At 36.3% G+C, this 20,000-nt stretch overlaps 2 protein-coding genes across 2 annotated transcripts in view; one reads left to right on the forward strand and one right to left on the reverse strand.

Moving 5' to 3' along the window:
• Positions 1 to 16,055, reverse strand: part of LOC137633608 (uncharacterized) — a 233,894-nt gene extending 217,839 nt beyond the window's left edge. The window contains exons 1-2 of the mRNA XM_068365873.1: positions 15,688 to 16,055; positions 68 to 209 (exon numbers count right to left, since the gene is read on the reverse strand). The gene's annotated coding sequence lies outside the window, so the exon portion shown is untranslated. The remainder of the gene's footprint in view (positions 1 to 67; positions 210 to 15,687) is intronic.
• On the forward strand, positions 6,064 to 6,501 carry LOC137633793 (uncharacterized). Its single transcript, XM_068366038.1, has one exon. It carries the CDS (start codon positions 6,064 to 6,066, stop codon positions 6,499 to 6,501), a length of 438 nt encoding a protein of 145 aa, XP_068222139.1.
• Positions 16,056 to 20,000: the final 3,945 nt, after the last annotated feature.

Below are 20,000 nucleotides of genomic sequence, written 5' to 3' on the forward strand. Positions count from 1 at the left end.
GCCAGCCATCACGGTAAATAAAGTTCACAGAAACCTATATAGTTCATTGAAAGTACATTGTACTCACCTCCTAATTCACCTTTGATACACAAGAGCTATCCTCAGGGTAGAACGCACTCTCTAAGGTTTGGTATATTTCATATAGTTTTTTTTTTCACTTTTTGGGAGCCACTTGTTTCTGGTTCATCACTTTTACCTGCAGTAAGGTTCTGAAATGCAAAGTAGGTTAAGTCTAAATAACTTATGACGGATAAGCAGTGCAACTTCTTATGTAAAACGTATTTTTTCTTGCCAGCGTGATAAGGCAATCAGACGCATCATCACTCTGCTCAGTGATAAGGGCAAGATGTACTTGTAATTCTCAATTTACTTTCTGTCATCAATAGTACGCTTTGACTAAACGGTTTGAGAGAAAGACAATATGATTTTTGCTCTTTTTTCATTATTAGCTTTTTTTTTAAGAGATGAAGGAGCTTTAGTCTAACTGCTATCTGTTATCGCATACCCAGCGCATATTGTCTTCTGAGTCTGGGCACCTGCATTTTCTAACCTTTCTATTTCCCTAAAGAATATTAAGTACACCAACATGCCATGGCCACTCTACAAATAATGAATGTTAAGCTTTTTAACTGAATTTTTTCAGAATAACCAGGGGTTGCAGGAATCTTTATTACCCTATAGTACCGGTACCAGAATCTGTCTTCCCACACAGGAACCTTTGTCATTCCCGTTGTTTATATTCAGGTTTTCTTCTTGGTGTTATTGGAACATGCCAAAGAATCAGAAACTCTAACTTCATACAAGATTATTCAAATTTGATTATGGTTTCATCGGAACAGACAAAAGAAGTGGGACATTAATGTGTGAGTCTCTATAGAAAGGGTTTACTATTTTTTTCATAAATTAATAGCACTCAATTTCCTAATTTCACCTGCGAGTTACAACTGCAGTATCCTACCCCTCCTTTTCCCTTCCATCTCCACTTCGGTGTTTGACAGTAGAATGTTCCTTTTACATCACAGCAATTTTCCCAAATAAATTTTATTGATTCCACGTTTTTAGTATATTATGGTATTCAAAGTGAGTTTATAATAACATGTTTTTTCTCATACATACTGGAATTCATCCTAATTGTGGTTGAAATATCTGAAAAGTTACATAACTATGCAGTGTGAGTCAAAAAAGAAGCTTCTGTCATTGACATAAATGGGTGTTGTTATTAAAATTATATTTACCATCACGACACTTTATATATTAATTCGTTAATATTATTTATTAACAAAACCTGTATGTGGGGGAGAATTGTAGGTTAGTGAATAAGTTTCAATTAGTAATACTTAGTAATTACTTGAAAACAATGATGGTATTCGGACAAAAATACTTAAGACGATTCAGCTATTAGGAAACTTTTCCGAGCTAAAAGGGCACCCCTCCGAGTGAGTTAATTGCACCCTATTAAAATTTTTTTGGGTAGTCTACTTTGCCTATTAAAAAAATAAAAATCAATACTATGAATATTTATGTAAACACCTTGTGATAGAAATACTGTATATATGATACAAGTAAATGATGTGACGGAAATGACAAATTTATAAAACAAATAATGCAACTACAAGACGGCGCAAATCTGCGTCAATAAGCAAATGAGTATATGTAAGATTATATGTAGGCATATGCTCTCCATTGGTAGGGATGGAACTATTCTGGACTCATGCATCCCATGCTGATGCAGGACGAGTCGCCCAGTCTGTATCCAGCTCTTGTAGGAGATGCATTGTCTTAAATTATACTCCTTATAGAACAACCTGTATCTCATTGACATACTCCAGTCCTAAACTTCGAACATGGCACAGTTACGCGAATAGGCTCAGGGGATGGCCGACAATAACCAGAGGGATATCCGTGTTTAAGAAATATGTTTTCATAGCTGGACGCTTGCTGCCCTTTTGTTACGACATAACATGTGGTCCAGATTGCATCAGTAATTTATTCTAAAAGCTTCTATGGTGAGATCAAAGTAGACATTTTTGAGGAAGGCAATAAAGACGCAGAATTGTTAAACGAAAGCCCTGTATGGAAATGACCACTGCCAACGGTAATTAACTCCACCATTACAAGGGTATATAAACTTCAAGAAGAGATTTTCAAGGGGAGATAGGACATGACATAAGACAGGAGAGGAACCATGTCCGAAGGAAATGAGAACCAAGTCCTAATGAGATAAGAAGCAGAGAATGCCAGAAGTCTGATAGAGCCAGATTCTAACCTTCCCTTCAGACAACAAACACCTATCTCCAAAATCCTGTTATGACTAAGAAACAAATTGAAGCATCCACCCCTCACTGCTTGTGACGAAAAGAAGCCCACACTGCCTGCAGCCTGCCTTAGTTCAGTACTAATGTCGAATTCTTTGAAAAAAACTTTGGATGTTCCATATTTAGGCCACCCTTTCTGTGACGTCTTTGAGTCCAGTCATGGTGCCCGTTTCATATGAACCTTAAGCCACCCTTCTTCGGTGTTTTTAAGGTTGAAGTCTCCGTACCAGTATCGTCTCAGAAGCTGCAGAAAACTATTCTTTAAGTATTTCTACCCTTCTTACTGTTCCCCTTTTCTTATTGATGTTTTGATTGATTTCATTTGTCACTTGAAGTAAACGAATTAGTAACATTGATTTTCTTTATATAAGTTTGTAAATAATCGTTGTATATTTTCTTGGGTTTCTTTTTATATTCATTTTACATATTTCAATGGCTGTTGTTGGAAACCTTTATTTTAATTATTCTAAGAGCCAGTGTCGAGGGTAAAATAGTAATAGTGGGCGACCTAGTAGGATTTTCGACAATGTAACCAATTGAAACAGGGAGAATATAGAAAACAGAAGAATGATTGATATTACAAAAGATTTGATATCTTCAGGTAAACTTGTTGGTCATGCTGGTGATGTTCTCCGTTAGCATGTTTTTATTAGAGAGCAGGGAATGTATGAGAGACATGAAAGATCAGCTGAAAGAGAAAAAAAGATGAAAGACAGCGAGAAAAAAAATATAAACAGAGTAAGCAGGAGTTAGAAATAGCTCATTTAAAACAAAATCTGCAGGTAGGAGACCAGTAAGTAAACCATCAGGTAGCAGTCTAGATAGTAATTCTTCATGGAATGATGATTCTGTTAATTTAGGTATGGGTGCAGTGTTGATATTAATTCCAAAATTTGATGACGAAGATGTAACAAAATATTTCATGTCCTTTGAAAAGTTAATGAACAGAGTAAGTTGTCCAACCAAAAAGAGGACTTTTTATTCACTATCAGTTTTAAGTGGAAGGACACTTTCTGTGTATAGTTGCATGTCTGAGGATAAAAGTGAAGAATTTGATACAAATAAAGAAACTGTTTTTAGTGCATACAGGTTAGTACCAGAGGCATACCATAAGAAATTTAGAAGTTGGAGAAGGGATGAGTGTAACACGCGTGTGGAATACAGAAAGAAGTTAGAAAGATCGTTTTGTGAATTTTTAACTTCTGCTGAAGTAGATACTTTTGATGATCTCAAGAACTTAGTTTTGTTAGAAAACTTCAAAGATAACATATCTCCAGACATTAAGCTATATATAGAAGATACACCGTGAAAAGTCGTTTACAGATGCAACAAGGTTGGTTGATGAGTACAGTCTTACTCACAGTTTAAATGATATCATAAAGAAAAATAATCCTTCTTCTAGTAAGATGCAACATAGTATCAGTAGTTTTAGCAAGAGTAATACAGATAAATATGATTATTATTATTATTATTATTATTATTATTATTATTATTATTATTATTATTATTATTATTATTACCAGCTAAGCTACAACCCTAGTTGGAAAAGCAAGATGCTATAAGCCCAAGGGCTCCAATAGGGAAAAATAGCCCAGTAAGTAAAGGAAATAAGGAAATAAATAAATGATGAGAATAAATTAACAATAAATCATTCTGAAAACAGTAACAGCGTCAAAACAGATAGGTCCTATATAAACTATTAACAACGTCAAAAACAGATATAGTGGGGCAGCATAGCTAACATATTGTGCATTTTGTGATACAAGCACCAAATTTGGCACAAATGCACATTGACAAATGGCGAACATTTTCAGATATTGAGCCACTCGGAATTCTCTATTCATGTCCGCCATATCGTAATTCAAAATATTCACCATTTGAAATCTACTTTTGTGCATATCTGTGGATCTAAAATTGCTATTGACTCGATTCTGGTGCCTAAATGTAGGTTTTTGGGGGCAAGTAATCAGATGGTTATAATCTGAATTGCGTATTTTTTTACCACTGAGACGCCATATTTGATTTCAAAATGGCCGCAATTTGAAATCTTCATTTATGATTATCAGTGGGTCTAATGCTGCTTTTGACTCGATTCTGGTGTCTAACTTTATGTTTTGGGGGGGCAAGGAATCCAATGATAATAATCTGCATTGTGTATCTTTTAGCATTGAGCCGTCATGTTGGATTTCAAAATGGCCGCCATTTAAAATATAGGCTACATTTGCGATTACCTTTGGGTTTAATGGTGCTATTGACTAGATTCTTGTGTCTAATTGTATGATTCGGAGGGGGGGGAGGGGCAAGGAATCCAATATTTTAAGGGACAAAGATTCTCATGATACCAAAATACATACCATATTTTTACCTATGGACCGCCACTTTGGATTTCAAAAACGGTGCTTTACATTGCATGGCCGCTTCTCAATTTACGGTTTACATTATATGAGGATCTAATGATTTGATTCTGGTGGTGGTGTGGTGATAGTAATACACTCTTAAAATTTCCGTGTAAGGAAAACGATCAGTTGGGGCCAAACTCCATTTCGGGTAAAAATGACACAGAATAAGGTATAATAATAAGACCATTTCTCGGTCAGATCTGACCTTTTCTGTGTAAAATCTAACTCTATTCCGAGTCTTTTTTGATCCAGAATGGAGTTTGACCCCAACTGATCACTATCCGGGTCTGACGCGGAACTTTTAAGAGTGTAATTGTAGTAGCAGTTTTTGAGGCATTTATGATTACAGAAATGCTATATTGTGTCTTTTCAGGTTCATCGTGATGCATGCATGCCTGTAGACTGACTGTGCTGGTTCTTCTGAAGACAGTTCGATCACCATGTCCAAGAGGTTCACACTAGCTCATGCTGAGCGAACTTCATCAACATCACAACACAACACCACTACTGACTGGAGGTTATGCATCATATGTCAAGAGAACAAGATGGAGACATTGACCAAACCTGAACAATCTAAGAAAAAAGACATTGGTAGTGGATACAGTTCACTCGCAGAGAACTTGATCAAATTCAGTGAACTTGGAGAGCTTCCATGATCACTCCAATTAGAAAGACTTGATGATGGCCATGGCATTGAAGGTGCGATGGTTGCACACGGCACACAATATCATCATACGTGCAAGCTCCAGTACAACATCACTAAACTACAGAGATCACAGATTAGAGCACTCAGGAAAGAAGGTCAGAGCGATGAGGAACAATCTTTATGCAAACGCATCAGGGCGCATTCACGTTCGAGTACAGAGAAGGTTCCAGAAACTTTTTTTTCTATGGACAACCTGCGGGGACTAATAGTCTTCGGAAAGCTGCAACATTCAAAATTGACAGACGCGTCCGTGCCTGTGCAAACCTTCTTGGTGATACAGTACTGCTTGGCCATCTCAGTGGTGGGGACACGGTTGCGTTGGACGCCCAATATCACCACAGTGCTTGATAGGACTTTACAAATGCGCGTGATCGGTCCAATCAACAGGACCACAGGACTCACATCAAGAGAGAGCAATGTCGGCAGTAGCCTTTGCTGAACTCGTCCTCTACATTGAAGAAACAAGACAAGATGAGGAGACAGCACCAGTATTTAGATTGGCCAATCTTGTCCACCTTTATCAGTCGAGAATGGAACAGCTCGGAGTGCAGCTCGACACGAGAGTCACTCCACACGACTGAAACAGAGACTGATATCTCAGTTTCCTGACATGCGAGCACACACCAAGGGGAGAGACATATTGATGGCATTTGAAGAAGATCTCGGTGCAGCTCTTGACAAAGCCTGCGAATTGAACAGTTATAGTGATGCAGTCCATCTTGCATGTGCTGCACACATTGTTCGCTGTCATATGTTTGGAGTAGCCAAGCCCTTCACAGGATTCCCTGAAGGATGTCAAGAAGAATCTGTGCCACCGTTGCTGCTTGCACTAGTCAGCATGATTCTCGAGGGACCCAGCATCAAGGACCACACGGAAGACACTAACCCTGCAGCAATTACCACAGCTCAGATACTGAAGTTCAACAGGGTCAAACACAAGCGAACTCGTGGCACCAGATCGTCCACCTGTGTTAAGCACAGTGTTGCACAAGAGACCCCACTTCCAACATACATAGGGATGATGTTGCATGCTCATACATGCAAGAAACAATTAGTCGATAGACTTTCACACGATGGCTGAAGCATCTCGTATGACAGAGTGCTCCAGCTCTCAGATTAGATGGGCAACCGTATCTACAAACAGTTTCACAGAGAACAAGTGGTCTGCCCTCCAAAGTTGGGTGGTGAAGGGTTTACAACTGCCGTTGTAGACAACATAGACCACAAACCCAGTGCAACAACATCAAAAGACTCCTTCCATGGTACCGGTATTTCTTTAATACAACATCCCTCATACACTGGTGAAGTAGTGGATCGAAGCATCATTGTAGCCGGAAAATCTGGAGATGCACGGTCCAAGACTGTCGCCCCTTTGCTGCACTATTATACTGACGTACCCCCATCACTAGCCGCATCAAGGGGTCGCCTGTCCCAGCTGCTAGAGTAGAATCATTGGCTAGAGGAAACTTCCAACAGCAGACTGATGAAGAATACAAATGGCTAGGCAATGTAAAACAGGTCCTAGAAGATAAAACTGGTACAGTAGACAATGAAAACACATTTCTGCCCCACGTTACTGCTCCCACTCTTCATGGAAAGTGCTCACACTGTGGCCATGATCCGCCATTCAATGGACATTGTGAAGAATGCAGTAGAACACCTAAATCCTGGACAGACACCAGTGATCACCTTTAATCACCCACTGTTTGCTTTGGCCAAGCAGATACAGTGGAAGTGGCCAGATAGTTATGGTGAAGACCACATAATGGTGATGTTTGGTGGTCTCCACATCGAGATGGCGGCACTGAAGACAAATTAACACCTTGAATGGGTACCAATCGTAAAAAATATTTCCCAAAATTACACTAATCAAGACACGCTAATGAAATTTTCAGGCATTATTAGCACTATAATTAGGCATATCCTCTGTAAGTTTTATCATCCTACAGGGAAAATAAAGGATTTTATGAATAAAAATGTGAAAATCGGAGCTAGCGACTTAACCCTGGATAGGTACGGTGGGTCGTTCGCGACCCCGAGCGTCAAAAAAAAACAGGTTTTTCTCACGTGACTCAGCCCCGTGACTGAATTTGTGGGTGATCGACCTGCAGGAGGTGTCTCCCCTACACGCTCTAGTAGTGTCCAGATGTGCATTGCTGTAGCTGTACTCCTTCCCCGATTTCTGAGACGAGTCGGGGTCGTTCGCGACCGAGTTTACCCTTCTAAGGTAGTTTGCATAATTATCAAAGTTATTACGTATTATGAAATTGTCGTAGAATGGTGCAACTTGTATAGGTTATCAGTTGTGGAAAGTCTTGGTGGATTGTTTGGCTACCATGTGCATGATTTTTTTTTTAGTTAAAATGTCGTTCATCACCACGAGGACCATTTTACCGCGATTGCCCCTTTTTCATTTTTTTTCATTTTTTTGCCAAGTCATTTTTCCGTAAGATATTGCCAAATAGTGTCGTAAAACTTTTGCTTGTTTAGTGTTGGAAAGTGTGTCTAGATGATCTGGCTACCCATGCATGACTTTGTTTTTGTCAGATACGACGTAGTTATTGGTATATTGGGTATTTAACTGCGGTTACCAATTTCTGTTTTTTTTCAATATTTGTAAAAATTACTACGTAGTAAGGAATTGCCGTATATTATTCATTTTTTTTTCATGTTTATGTGTTAGAAAGTGTGCCTTGATGGTTGGGCTAACACGTGCATGTCTTTTTTTTTATCTGAGATGCCGTATATTAGAATGTCGGGCATTTTACCGCGAGTACCCCTTTTTCATTTTTTTTCATTTTTTTGCCAAGTCATTTTTCCGTAAGATATTGCGAAATAGTGTCGTAAAACTTTTGCTTTTTTAGTGTTGGAAAGTGTGTCTAGATGATCTGGCTACCCATGCGTGATTTTGTTTTTGTCAGATACGACGTAGTTATTGGTATATTGGGTATTTAACTGCGGTTGCCAATTTCTGTTTTTTTTTCAATATTTGTAAAAATTTACTACGTAGTAAGGAATTGCCGTATATAATTGATTTTTTTTTCATGTTTATGTGTTAGAAAGTGTGCCTTGATGGTTGGGCTAACACGTGCATGTCTTTTTTTTATCTGAGATGCCGTATATTAGAATGTTGGGCATTTTTCCGCGAGTGCCCCTTTTTATTTGTTTTGCATTTTTTTGCTTAGTCATGTTACCGTAAGGAATTGGCAAGTAGTGTCGCAAAACTTATATTTTTATAGTGTTGGAAAGTGTTTCTAGATGATCTGGCTACTCATGCCTATTTTTTTTTAGCCAGATATGGGGTATATATAAGTATGTGTTCGATTTTCCTGTGATTGCCATTTTTTCGTTTTTTCCCATTTCTTTCAAAATTACTACGTACTAAGGAACTATCACAGAGTAATGATTCATTTATATGTTTATTTGTCGGGAAATGTGCCTTGATGGTTTGCCTAGCACGTGGCTGAAATTTTTTTTTTCTGAAATGCCGTATATTAGAATGGCCATTTTTCCACGAGTGCCCCTTTTTATTTGTTTTGCATTTTTTTGCTTAGTCATGTTACCGTAAGGAATTGGCAAGTAGTGTCGCAAAACTTATAATTTTATAGTGTTGGAAAGTGTTTCTAGATGATCTGGCTACCCATGCCTATCTTTTTTTTTTTAGCCAGATATGGCGTATATATAGGTATGTGTTCGATTTTCCTGTGATTGCCATTTTTTCGTTTTTTCCCATTTCTTTCAAAATTACTACGTACTAAGGAACTATCACAGAGTAATGATTCATTTAGATGTTTATTTGTCGGAAAATGTGCCTTGATGGTTTGCCTAGCACGTGGCTGAATTTTTTTTTTTCTGAAATGCCGTATATTAGAATGTTAGCCATTTTTCCGCGAGTGCCCCTTTTTATTTGTTTTGCATTTTTTCGCTTAGTCATGTTACCGTAAGGAATTGGCAAGTAGTGTCGCAAAACTTATATTTTTATAGTGTTGGAAAGTGTTTCTAGATGATCTGGCTACCCATGCCTATCTTTTTTTTAGCCAGATATTGCGTATATATAGATATGTGTTCGATTTTCCGGTGATTGCCATTTTTTCATTTTTTCCCAATTCTTTCAAAGTTACTACGTACTAAGGAACTATCACAGAGTAATGATTCCTCTAGATGTTTATTTGTCGGAAAATTTTGTTTACTTTTTTTTTTGATTGAATATCATCAAATTTTTTTAGCTAAAATATTATATTGTTTTACATTTTTTTTTCGATTTTATTTCCCTTCAAAAAAATTTTTTTGGGTCAGAATTTTAATTTTATAGTCGTAAAATAATCGACAATTATCCAGCAACCCACCATACAATTTTTATGCATATCCAATAATAATTAGATTAGTAAATAACACCTTGAAATTGACATACCCTTCCTACATTTCAAGTGGCAGATTAGGGAGTCTGAGTCAGTGTGGTTGGCGGCCATTTTGTGGACATATCCGAAGCGTAAGCTGCCCTATCTATATATATTCTTGTTCCCTATAGAATTTTTGATATTTTGGTATATTTTTACCTGCATAAATATCATATTATATATTAAATATATGTATATTTTTACGAAATTTCTAAGTACTCAAAAAATTACCTTTAGATATGGCCCCTGATATAAATGTAATTTACAAAATAATGAAGATTTTTTTACATATTTCTATTTTAGGATAACATATGTTTATTCCCTAAAAAAATTAGCCACTTCCTATTTCATTTGGGTACCCAAAAAAATTCATGAAATTTGGACAAATTTTTTTGGCCAAAAAAAGTTACCCTTTTTTTCTCATTTCAGATCTTCACCTCCATGGGTCTGACTTCATCCAAAATACATCAAGATGTGTCCTAAACATTCAAGAATCAATTCCTAAAAGGATTTGTGTATATATGTATAAACTTTTTTTTATGAATTTTTATGTCAGGTCTTTTTTTTTTCTACTTAATTTTTTAAAATATTTATAATAAATAGTTTTTCTGCAGATGAGTAGTATTTATCTTTACAGTTGTTTTAGGCATTCATTGAAGTTTTTTTTGGCAAAAGAAAAAAGGAGGTTACTGCAAAAACTGATTTTTAAAGAATTTTTTTTGGCGTCGGGGTCGTTCGCGTCCGAGTATACCCTTAAAGGGGTGTCCGAGGAGCGTACCTATCCAGGGTTAAATGTTATTTGGTGACCGGTGAGAAACTACTGTCTTGAATTGAAATTCGGTCTGTTATTAAGTTTTGTTTATCCACCTGGAACAAGCACACAAAGTTTTATCAAAGTCGAACAGTAAATAAGCACACAGCAAGAAAAAAAAAACAGCAATAACTTTAGTGAAAGCCAAGCCGATGATGGAGGGATACCTAGAAATAAATATTCACCAAAAATTAAAATCTCGATTTAGGGAAAAAACCTTCTTTGTTTTTGTAGGTATTATGTCACTTGATAGCCTAAAACATCTAAATATTATATTACTTAAGGCATAAGAGCAGGACAAGCAAAGAAATACACCCCTCTCCCTAAAATGAAAAAAACGAGAAATTACGATTTTTGTCTGATGACAGAAATATTGGAGATAATCTCATAGTCACCCCTGAACTAATTTTATTTGATGTAACTGCTATTAGAAAACGACTTCAACCAATTTTTAAGAGGTAAACTATAAAAATTGGACAATTACTAATGATATTTCTTATTTTTACTATGAACATAAGGGGGGCGTTGATGACCATGGGGGGCATTATAGAGGCTGGAGATGAATTCTACACATATCTCGGCCTTCTGATAGGCAAAAGGAAGACTTTTAGCAAAGAAAAAAAAATTGGCAAAAATCAGCCTTGGAAGGTGGAGCCTACCCTTAGGGACTGGCTGAAAGGATGTGGTTGAGTGCTAGCACTGGTGCAAGCTGAGATTGCGACAGCGGGGTCAGCAGACTCATTCTTGCGAGCATCTCATGTCTTGCGCACTTGAAGAGCACATCAAGTGACTGCAGCAGCACTGTACATCCTGCAGCACCATGCCTACAACCGCTTCTGTTTGGGAGAAACCAGAGATGCAGAGGACCTTCCTGCATTTGAAGACTGGTGTCACCAGAGACGAGACAACATCCCCCAGTTTCGCTACTGGGCAACTGTGCTGGAACTAGAATTGTTGGTTCAAGTATGTGACTGTTCTCTCAAGCAGGGATCATTTGTGATGTACCTAGATGCTCTGACACAGCTGGTCCCCTGGTTTCACGCACTAGATAATACCGACTATGCTAGGTGGATACCAGTGCACCTGAAGGACATGATCGAGCTAACTACCAAACACCCAAACATAACCAGAAAATTCAGCGAAGGTCACTTCACAGTTAAAAAGACGCAGAGGGTGTTCTCCTCAATCCTGCCTGACCAGGCACATGAGCAGAATAATGCCTGCATCAAAGGAGATGTTGGCGCAGTTGGGCTTACTGACAACCCTAGTGCCCTTTGTCGCTGGATGGTTGCAGGACCAGAAGTTGCTAGGGTGATCGAAGAATTCCAAGACGGGAACCAATACTGTAGATGGCAAACAACAGACACACGCCATCATGATCAGACTCCAAGTGTACAGGCCTCATTTGTGAGAGATGTCTGCTCTCTCATTGGTGTAATAGAGAAGATGGGTAACCCATTCGAGGAGGAGAGCCAGGATCTAGTCGTACTGGATTCAAAGGACATTGCAGGTCCTGCTGCCGTGGAGACCGTGATGAATGCCAAGAAGATTGGCCAAGAGCAGTTCGAGGCTTTCACCAGAAAGTGTCTGTTGGACAGAACAAAGGCAGTGGACGACCCCATAACTCGTAACAAGCTGAAGTTATTCAGCCTTTCAACTCCAAGAAGCCAGAGCAAAGGTCAGCAAAGCTCACCTCCGTCAAAAATGACCGTGAACTCTTCGCACGCCTGTACATTGGCTGCCAGACGAGGGATGGAAACCTTGAGGAGTTCTTTCGTCATAAGAACCAGGCATGTCTTCCTGCACTGTCCGATGGTGGAAACCTCTTCACTGGTACCAGGAGTGATCTCATCACATGTTTGGAAGAAATCTCCGACGCTAAGACAGATACTCCTGTAACTACCAGTATAGTGCTTGATGGAGCAGCTATCGTCCAGATGCTAAAGCCGGCTGCATCAAAGGCCTTTGAAGAGTACGCACATCAGATCTTCATTCCATATATATCTACTAAGCTGCAAACAGTGTCACGCCTGGATCTGATCTGGGATACTTACCTTGCTGATTCACTGAAAGGTAGTACACGTTCAAAGTGGGGACAGGGCGTGCGGAGACGTGTGGCGGCTGCCGCATCCATACCAGGAAACTGGCAAAACTTCCTACGAGTGGACAGCAACAAGACCGAGCTGTTTAAGTTTCTCTCAACAGCTCTCTTGGATTGGTTTGACCAGGAGGACAAGCAACTCGTCATTACTGATGAAGAGGCAGTGCTTAACAAACCACTACTACCAGATCTGACTTCACTCGACCCATGCAACCATGAAGAGGCTCACAGTCGGATATTGCTGCATGCATCTCACGCAGCTAAGCACGGACACCATTCAATAGTCATCCGGAGTGTAGACACCGATGTTGTGGTGCTGGCAGTGTCCTTGGTACAGGAATTGCAACCAGAAGACAAACTATGGCTGGCATTCGGAACAGGCCGAAGTTTCCGATACCTAGCAGCATATGAAATAGCAGCTGGACTGGGACCAGAGAAGGCTCGTGCACTGCCAATGTTCCACGCTCTAACTGGATGCGATACTGTGTCAAGCTTTGCTAAACATGGCAAGAAGACCGCATGGGTAGTCTGGACAGTACTGCCAAAGTTAACCTAAGCACTGATGCAGCTGTCTTCCACACCAAGTGACATACCAAATGATGCAATGTGCATCATCGAGAGGTTCGTGATCCTGTTGTATGATCGAACCAACAAATGCATGGACATTGACAAGGCCAGGAGGAAACTCTTCACAAGGAAGAACAATGTGCAGCTGATCCCTCCAACAAAGGCTGCTTTAGAGGAACATGTCAAGAGGGCAGTATATCAAGGTGGACATGTGTGGGGTCAGATACTGCTGCCAGCACCAGAACTCCCACCACCAACAAACTGGGGTTGGTCAATGACTGGAGGACAATACACACCATACTGGACCAGGCTACCTGAGGCCGCTCACACCTGCATTGAGCTGGTTTCTTGCAAGTGCCAGAAAGGGTGTGTGAGACAATGCAAGTGCAAGAAGGCTGCCCTTAAGTGCACAGCCCTCTGTGTGTGTGAAGGGTCTGCATATGAAGATGAGTCCACAACATTCATTTACTTGTGGCAGTGCTAAACTGGTTAACATTAGATGGTTTATGTACACATATCTTCAGTACCGATGTATACCTAGCCTCAAATACAAGACCATTGTAGAATGTCAGTACACACCCAACCTTATATATTACACCATAGCATGTCAGAATTTTAACTAAGATATTTAAGACATGACCTAAGACATGTATCAAAATTATAAAACAGAAAATTAGTAGTTTAAGTAAGTCGATATTTATTTAGAGTTTTACAGGTAACACTATTTTTGAGAAGTTTACGTTGTTTTGTGTTGATGTTCACACAAATTTGATGCTTGTATCACAAAATGCACAATCCTTTTGAAATTTCGAGCTAAACTGCCTCACTAATATGACATATATAAATTATAAAAAACTATTATTGTTTTACATGTGGAAAACCAGGTCTTGCTCCCAAGTTTTTTAAGAGTAAATGGGAAGGTTAGTAGTTCAAAAATATTTTTGTTTTATCTATATAATAAGAAAGGGCACATAGCAAGGAATTATATAGTATAGGAAAACAATGTCAAGGAACCAGTGTCTCTAGTCAATAATCTTTCGTCAAGCAGAAATTACATTATGAAAAAATAGTAAATTCACAGTTGGGTATAAGTAGTAAATATGAATATATATCCCTCAATAAAATATTTCAGGAAGGGTATAAGATATATACAAAAATGTTAAATTTCAAGTAGGCCATAAATGGGTAGACAACAATAAAAATAGTAAATTAATGTGCTACTGATATACTGTATATCAAGAAAAACCAAGCGTAAATTCAAGAAAGGGCAAAAATAGTTCATATATATATCCAAGAAAGGTTATTTATTTATATACTTCTATGTATGTATGTATGTATATATATATATATATATATATATATATATATATATATATATATATATATATATATATATTGAAATTTATATATATGTATATATATATATATATATATATATATATATATATATATATATATATATATGTATATATATATGTGTGTATATATATATATATATATATATATATATATATATATATATATATATATATATATATATATATATATATATATTTATATATTTTGTATATATATATATATATATATGTATATATATATGTATATATATATATATATATATATTGAAATTTATATATATATATATATGTATATATATATATATATATATATATATATATATATATATATATATATATATATATATTTATATATATATATATATATATATATATATATATATATATATATATATAAATATATTTACATATATATATATATATATATATATATATATATATATATATATATATATTGAAATTTATATATATATATATGTATATATATATATATATATATATATATATATATATATATATTTATATATATATATATAAATATATTTATATATATATATATATATATATATATATATATATATATATAAATATATATACATATATATATATATTTTTATATATTTTGTATATATATATATATATATATATATATATATATATATATATATATATATATATATATATATATATATATATATATATAATTGTCTACTATCAAGCAAATTGTTATAATATCAGACACACCCTTAATCATCACCTCAGGATACATTGTTAATGCAAAGATGTGGATGATGAAGACCCTCTGTTCCTGAATAATCTGATGCAATTCTCCAGCAAAATAGAATTGTATTCATGAATAAAGAAGATTTACATAAATTCAAAAGTTCTTTCTTCTAAAATATGAACAAAATTCACAAAAATTCAAGTTTATATTTCTATTGATGATATATCTATCAAAGATAAACTTCAAATACTGTGGCCAGCTATCACACTCATATAGTTCACATAACATTTGTCTGTTTATTGTACTTACCTCTTAATTCCAGTTTGATACTTATTTTGTTTTCTCACTTTTTAGGATGCACTTGTTGACTACTTGTTTATCACTTTCACTATAAATGCCATTACACTAAGGTTCTGATGTGCAGAGAGAGAGTTGATTCCATATAACTACAAAAGATAAGCTTTCAATACTGTTCAGGTCTATGAGTGGCAGCAGTTCAACCTCCTATCGCCAACAGACTTTATCTCTTCCGCGTGATAAGGCATTCACTCGCCTTATCACTCGGCTCAGTGATAAATGCTACATGTACCTATAATTTTCAATTTACCCCTTCTCATAAATAATATGCTTTGACTAAACGATTTTTAAGAAAGATAAAATAATTTTAGCTCTTCTGTCATTGGTAATTATCTTATTGAAGAGATGAGGGAGCTTTGGTCTAACCGCTATCTGTTATCTACGACTATCACGTGTATTGTTGAGGTGGTGGAGGCGTTTGGGTCCCCGGGGGGGGGGGGGGGGTGATAAGGGCCAGCGTCGTGATAAGAACTCTTTCAGGCAGATCTGCTGATAAGGAGTTTTTGTCTTGTAACTTCTTACTGTCTGGTGAATGAGAAGCATGAGAAAGTAAACTTGATTTTTTGGTAACGAGAGAAATCACTGTAGACATTGAATGTATTCAGAGTTTTGGATTACTTTTAATATAAAGTAATTTTATATAAATATCTTCTGAGATGAAGAGAGAGACTCCATTTGACTGTCTTATGAGACCTTCATAAGGCTAAGAAGAAATAAAGGAAACTAATTATAATAACATAATTTTTTCCTTTTTTACACATTTGAAGAATACTGTATCTTTGTTTTGTCACTATCAGTTGACTGGATTACTATTTTTCACCATTTCTACACTAATCTGAATGACGTAACAGTTGCAGAATTGATCAAAGCAAAAACTCTAATTATGTTTAATACTCTCAAGTAAAAATGTAGGCTTTAACTAAACTATATATAAAAACTGCATTAAAAGGATTTAATGTAATAATAATAAAAATAAATTATCATTTACTAAAAAAAATAAAAATAGTAATATCGTGTCTTACAATACATGATAGATACTAATTTGTTTACATCTATAAATGAACAAAAGCTTTCATGATATTTCATGCCTTTTACTCTTTTTTTCTTTAATTATGTAATTATGAAAATAATTTCTTTTGTGAAAAGATATTAAATCATTTCATATATCATTTTCAAAATATTCCTAAGAGAAAAAGTAAAATGCTTACTATATAATGTAAAGAGAATAGTTGTCAACCAATCGAGCAAAAAATTTCGAACAAGTTAGCGATCACTTTGCAGGCGAATGTACATTTTAGTATATTTCAATCTATTTGAAAGTCACACAGGATAGCTGATAGCATATCTGTATTTTGTTATTCCATGACACCATTGCGCCAACCAGCAGTCGTTTACTTTTACTCTTTATTGAATATGAAGTCAGTGGAACTTTGCTGCAGCTGATATTGAAGTCATGGTATCAAAATAGATCTTCCTTGGTATTTGAAGGTAACAAAATGAGTTAAGATTCTCTCCTGGCATTTCTCCCCTGATGCCATGGTGCTTTCCTTTGTTGCACCAGTCTAGCAGAAGATCTTTGCACACTGCAGAAATTTACTTTCCTTTTTATAAAAAAAAAATGGTTTTACCATCATTGAATATGAGTGGTAATATATCAAATATATTCAAGGGATAAAGAAATAGGAATTTCAAAGTATTTGGGCTATTTACAGTATACAATAAGAGGTTTTTTAGGGGGTCTATTCTTTGATTTGGTAGAAGTACTAGGAACTTCAATTACACAGGATCCACCTGCTTTTCCAATATAACTGTATGTGTGCATTTGTGTGTACATTAGTTTGTGTGTGGACTCCAGCTCCCGGCTATAACTCGAAGATTAGCTTTTCTAAAATTTTAGTCGAACGTGCAAATAACTTGTATTTAGAATTTTTCTCACTCAAACTGGAGTGTTGTTTATATTTCATTTAATCAGATGGTACACTCTTTTGTAATCTATAAATATAAATCATTAAAGATTTCTATATAGCGCTATAACAGTAATTTTCAATCGCATTAGGCAAAGGGTCATGCACTCGGTGGTTCCCATATTGGAAGCCACCTATGTTTCTACTGGGAAATTGTTTTTTTTTCTCTTAATAAACAGTTATTGAACCAAAATTGACAATTCACTAGGGAAATTTCCTCTTTGGTTTTACAGATAATCAATGATAACTAATGTCAGATGAAGAGGATGACAATTTGCATAAAATATACTAACTGGTAACCCTTCGAGAGTTTTTAGCGAACTACCTACGATGATTTCTGCAATTTATTACATAATTTTTAGACACGTATTGTACTAAAATAATGCAAATCATGCTGAAACCTTGTGTAAATCTTAAAGGATTCTCCAAGCTATTACCAGGCTACTGCTGATTAAGCAAAACCATTCAGACTCTTGATTGCATCACAACCAGGGCACAAGGACCAGACTATAAAATGCAGGGACCTCATGTATTTTTATCAGTATTTTCCAGCAAATATAGGACATCATAGAAGAAGGCAGAAGTACGAAGACCATATTTACACTATATTTCCAAGACCAAAATATGCTTAAGATCTCTGGAAAATTCAAGAAGGATTGTTCCGCCATTGCAGTTGTATTATCACAGCAGGCAAAGACACCAATAAAAGAAATTTCATATTAGTACCGTGACCATGGTATATATGTATTAGTTTGGGCACCTGCATTTTCTAGCCTTTCTATTTCTTTCAAGAAAGTTAAGTACACCAACGTACTAAGGACACTCAAGAAATTCTGAATGTTAAGCTTTTTAACTGACTTCTTCAGAACAACCAGGGAAGCAGGAGTGGTAATTACCACTATTGTACCAGTACCAGAATCTGTCTACCCACACAGGAACTTTGGTCACTTCCGTTGGATATATATCAGTTTCATCTGAACATCCGCCGCCCTTCTGCAACGTTCTCAAGCCTGAATTCCCAGTACTCGTATCATCTCAGCAGCAGCAGAAAACACTTCCTTAGGTATTTTTACCCTTCTGACTGTTCCCCTTTTCTATTGATGTTTTGATATGTCATTTGAAGTAAACGAATTAGTAACATTGATTTTCTTTATATATAAGTTTTTGAATAAACGTGTTGTATTTTCCAATGGTTGTTGTTGGAAACATTTATTTCAATTATTAAACGAACCTGTAATGATTTTAAGATCGTAACAAACTACAGCAGTATAAAGCTACTGTAAAAACCCAACTACAAGGCTTTGCAGAACTTCATAAGATTAAAGTTCTAGTTGAGTTATTAAATTCTGAAAAAGGTTTAATGGGGAGAAGGAGGGTAGAGCAAAAGTAAGTGTTGCCAATGGCCACTTTACTTACGGAGAAATTGAAGAAAGATTTTCACATATTCTTATAAAAAGAAGACCGATAGGGCCCAGCAGTAGAGCCATAAGCACCCCACGAAGTCATGCCTCTTTTTCTCATTCCTACACTTGACATCAACTACACCAAATTTTCCTCTCGAGTGACAAGGGCAGCAACACTACCCCGCCCAATATGAAGCCATTTCTCAAGGCTAGTCAAGCTTAGCTTATACAGATAGGTAAGGCCATTGGACACTACACGAGGGAAACAAAAGAGCTTGTAAAACACATAATCAGGGAATCCTGCCAGTGAAGGGCTTCAGTTTGGTGTTTTCCATATGAGTTTTTGGCTAAGTAGGACCTTTTCACTAAAGGCAGAGAGTATAATGCCAATGTGTCTGTGTTAGTTAAGCATACCAAAAGCTTCAGGCCCAAATTTGCATCAGCAAAGGACTCTGGAACTGAACTCCTTTGATAAGAAAAAAGAGTCATAGAAAGGTGTGTATTTTTAAGATTTCATTACAAAAAGTCTACAGGTCGTACGATCCATTCAAAAAGTCAATCATATTCCCTGGTTATCAATTACTACTCAGAAGGTCTCAGACTTGTACTACTGATATGAAGGACGCCGAATGGAATGCCCCTAAGTCTCACTATCATAAGAGTTTTTTCATAGCAAGTGAAGTAAGTGGTCGGACTTTTGTGGTGTCAGAGAGTTCAGATCATAGGTTATATAGATGACTGGCTTATTTGAACGGGCACAAAAGAGTTATGCCTCAAATACAAAAATCAAGTTCAGCAGGCTCTTCAAAATCTAAGCATCCTAATCCACTTTACCGAAAAAAAAAGAGAATAATTTTCAGGAATGATATCAAGTTCCTAGGAAACCAATGGAATATGG

This window comes from Palaemon carinicauda, chromosome 43 (genome assembly GCF_036898095.1).
Source record: "Palaemon carinicauda isolate YSFRI2023 chromosome 43, ASM3689809v2, whole genome shotgun sequence".
NCBI classification, from domain to species: domain Eukaryota; kingdom Metazoa; phylum Arthropoda; class Malacostraca; order Decapoda; family Palaemonidae; genus Palaemon; species Palaemon carinicauda.

What these genes read in the sequence shown, in the direction of transcription:
- LOC137633793 (XM_068366038.1), top strand. Translation starts at nt 6,064, where the DNA reads ATGGCATTTGAAGAAGATCTCGGTGCAGCTCTTGACAAAGCCTGCGAA.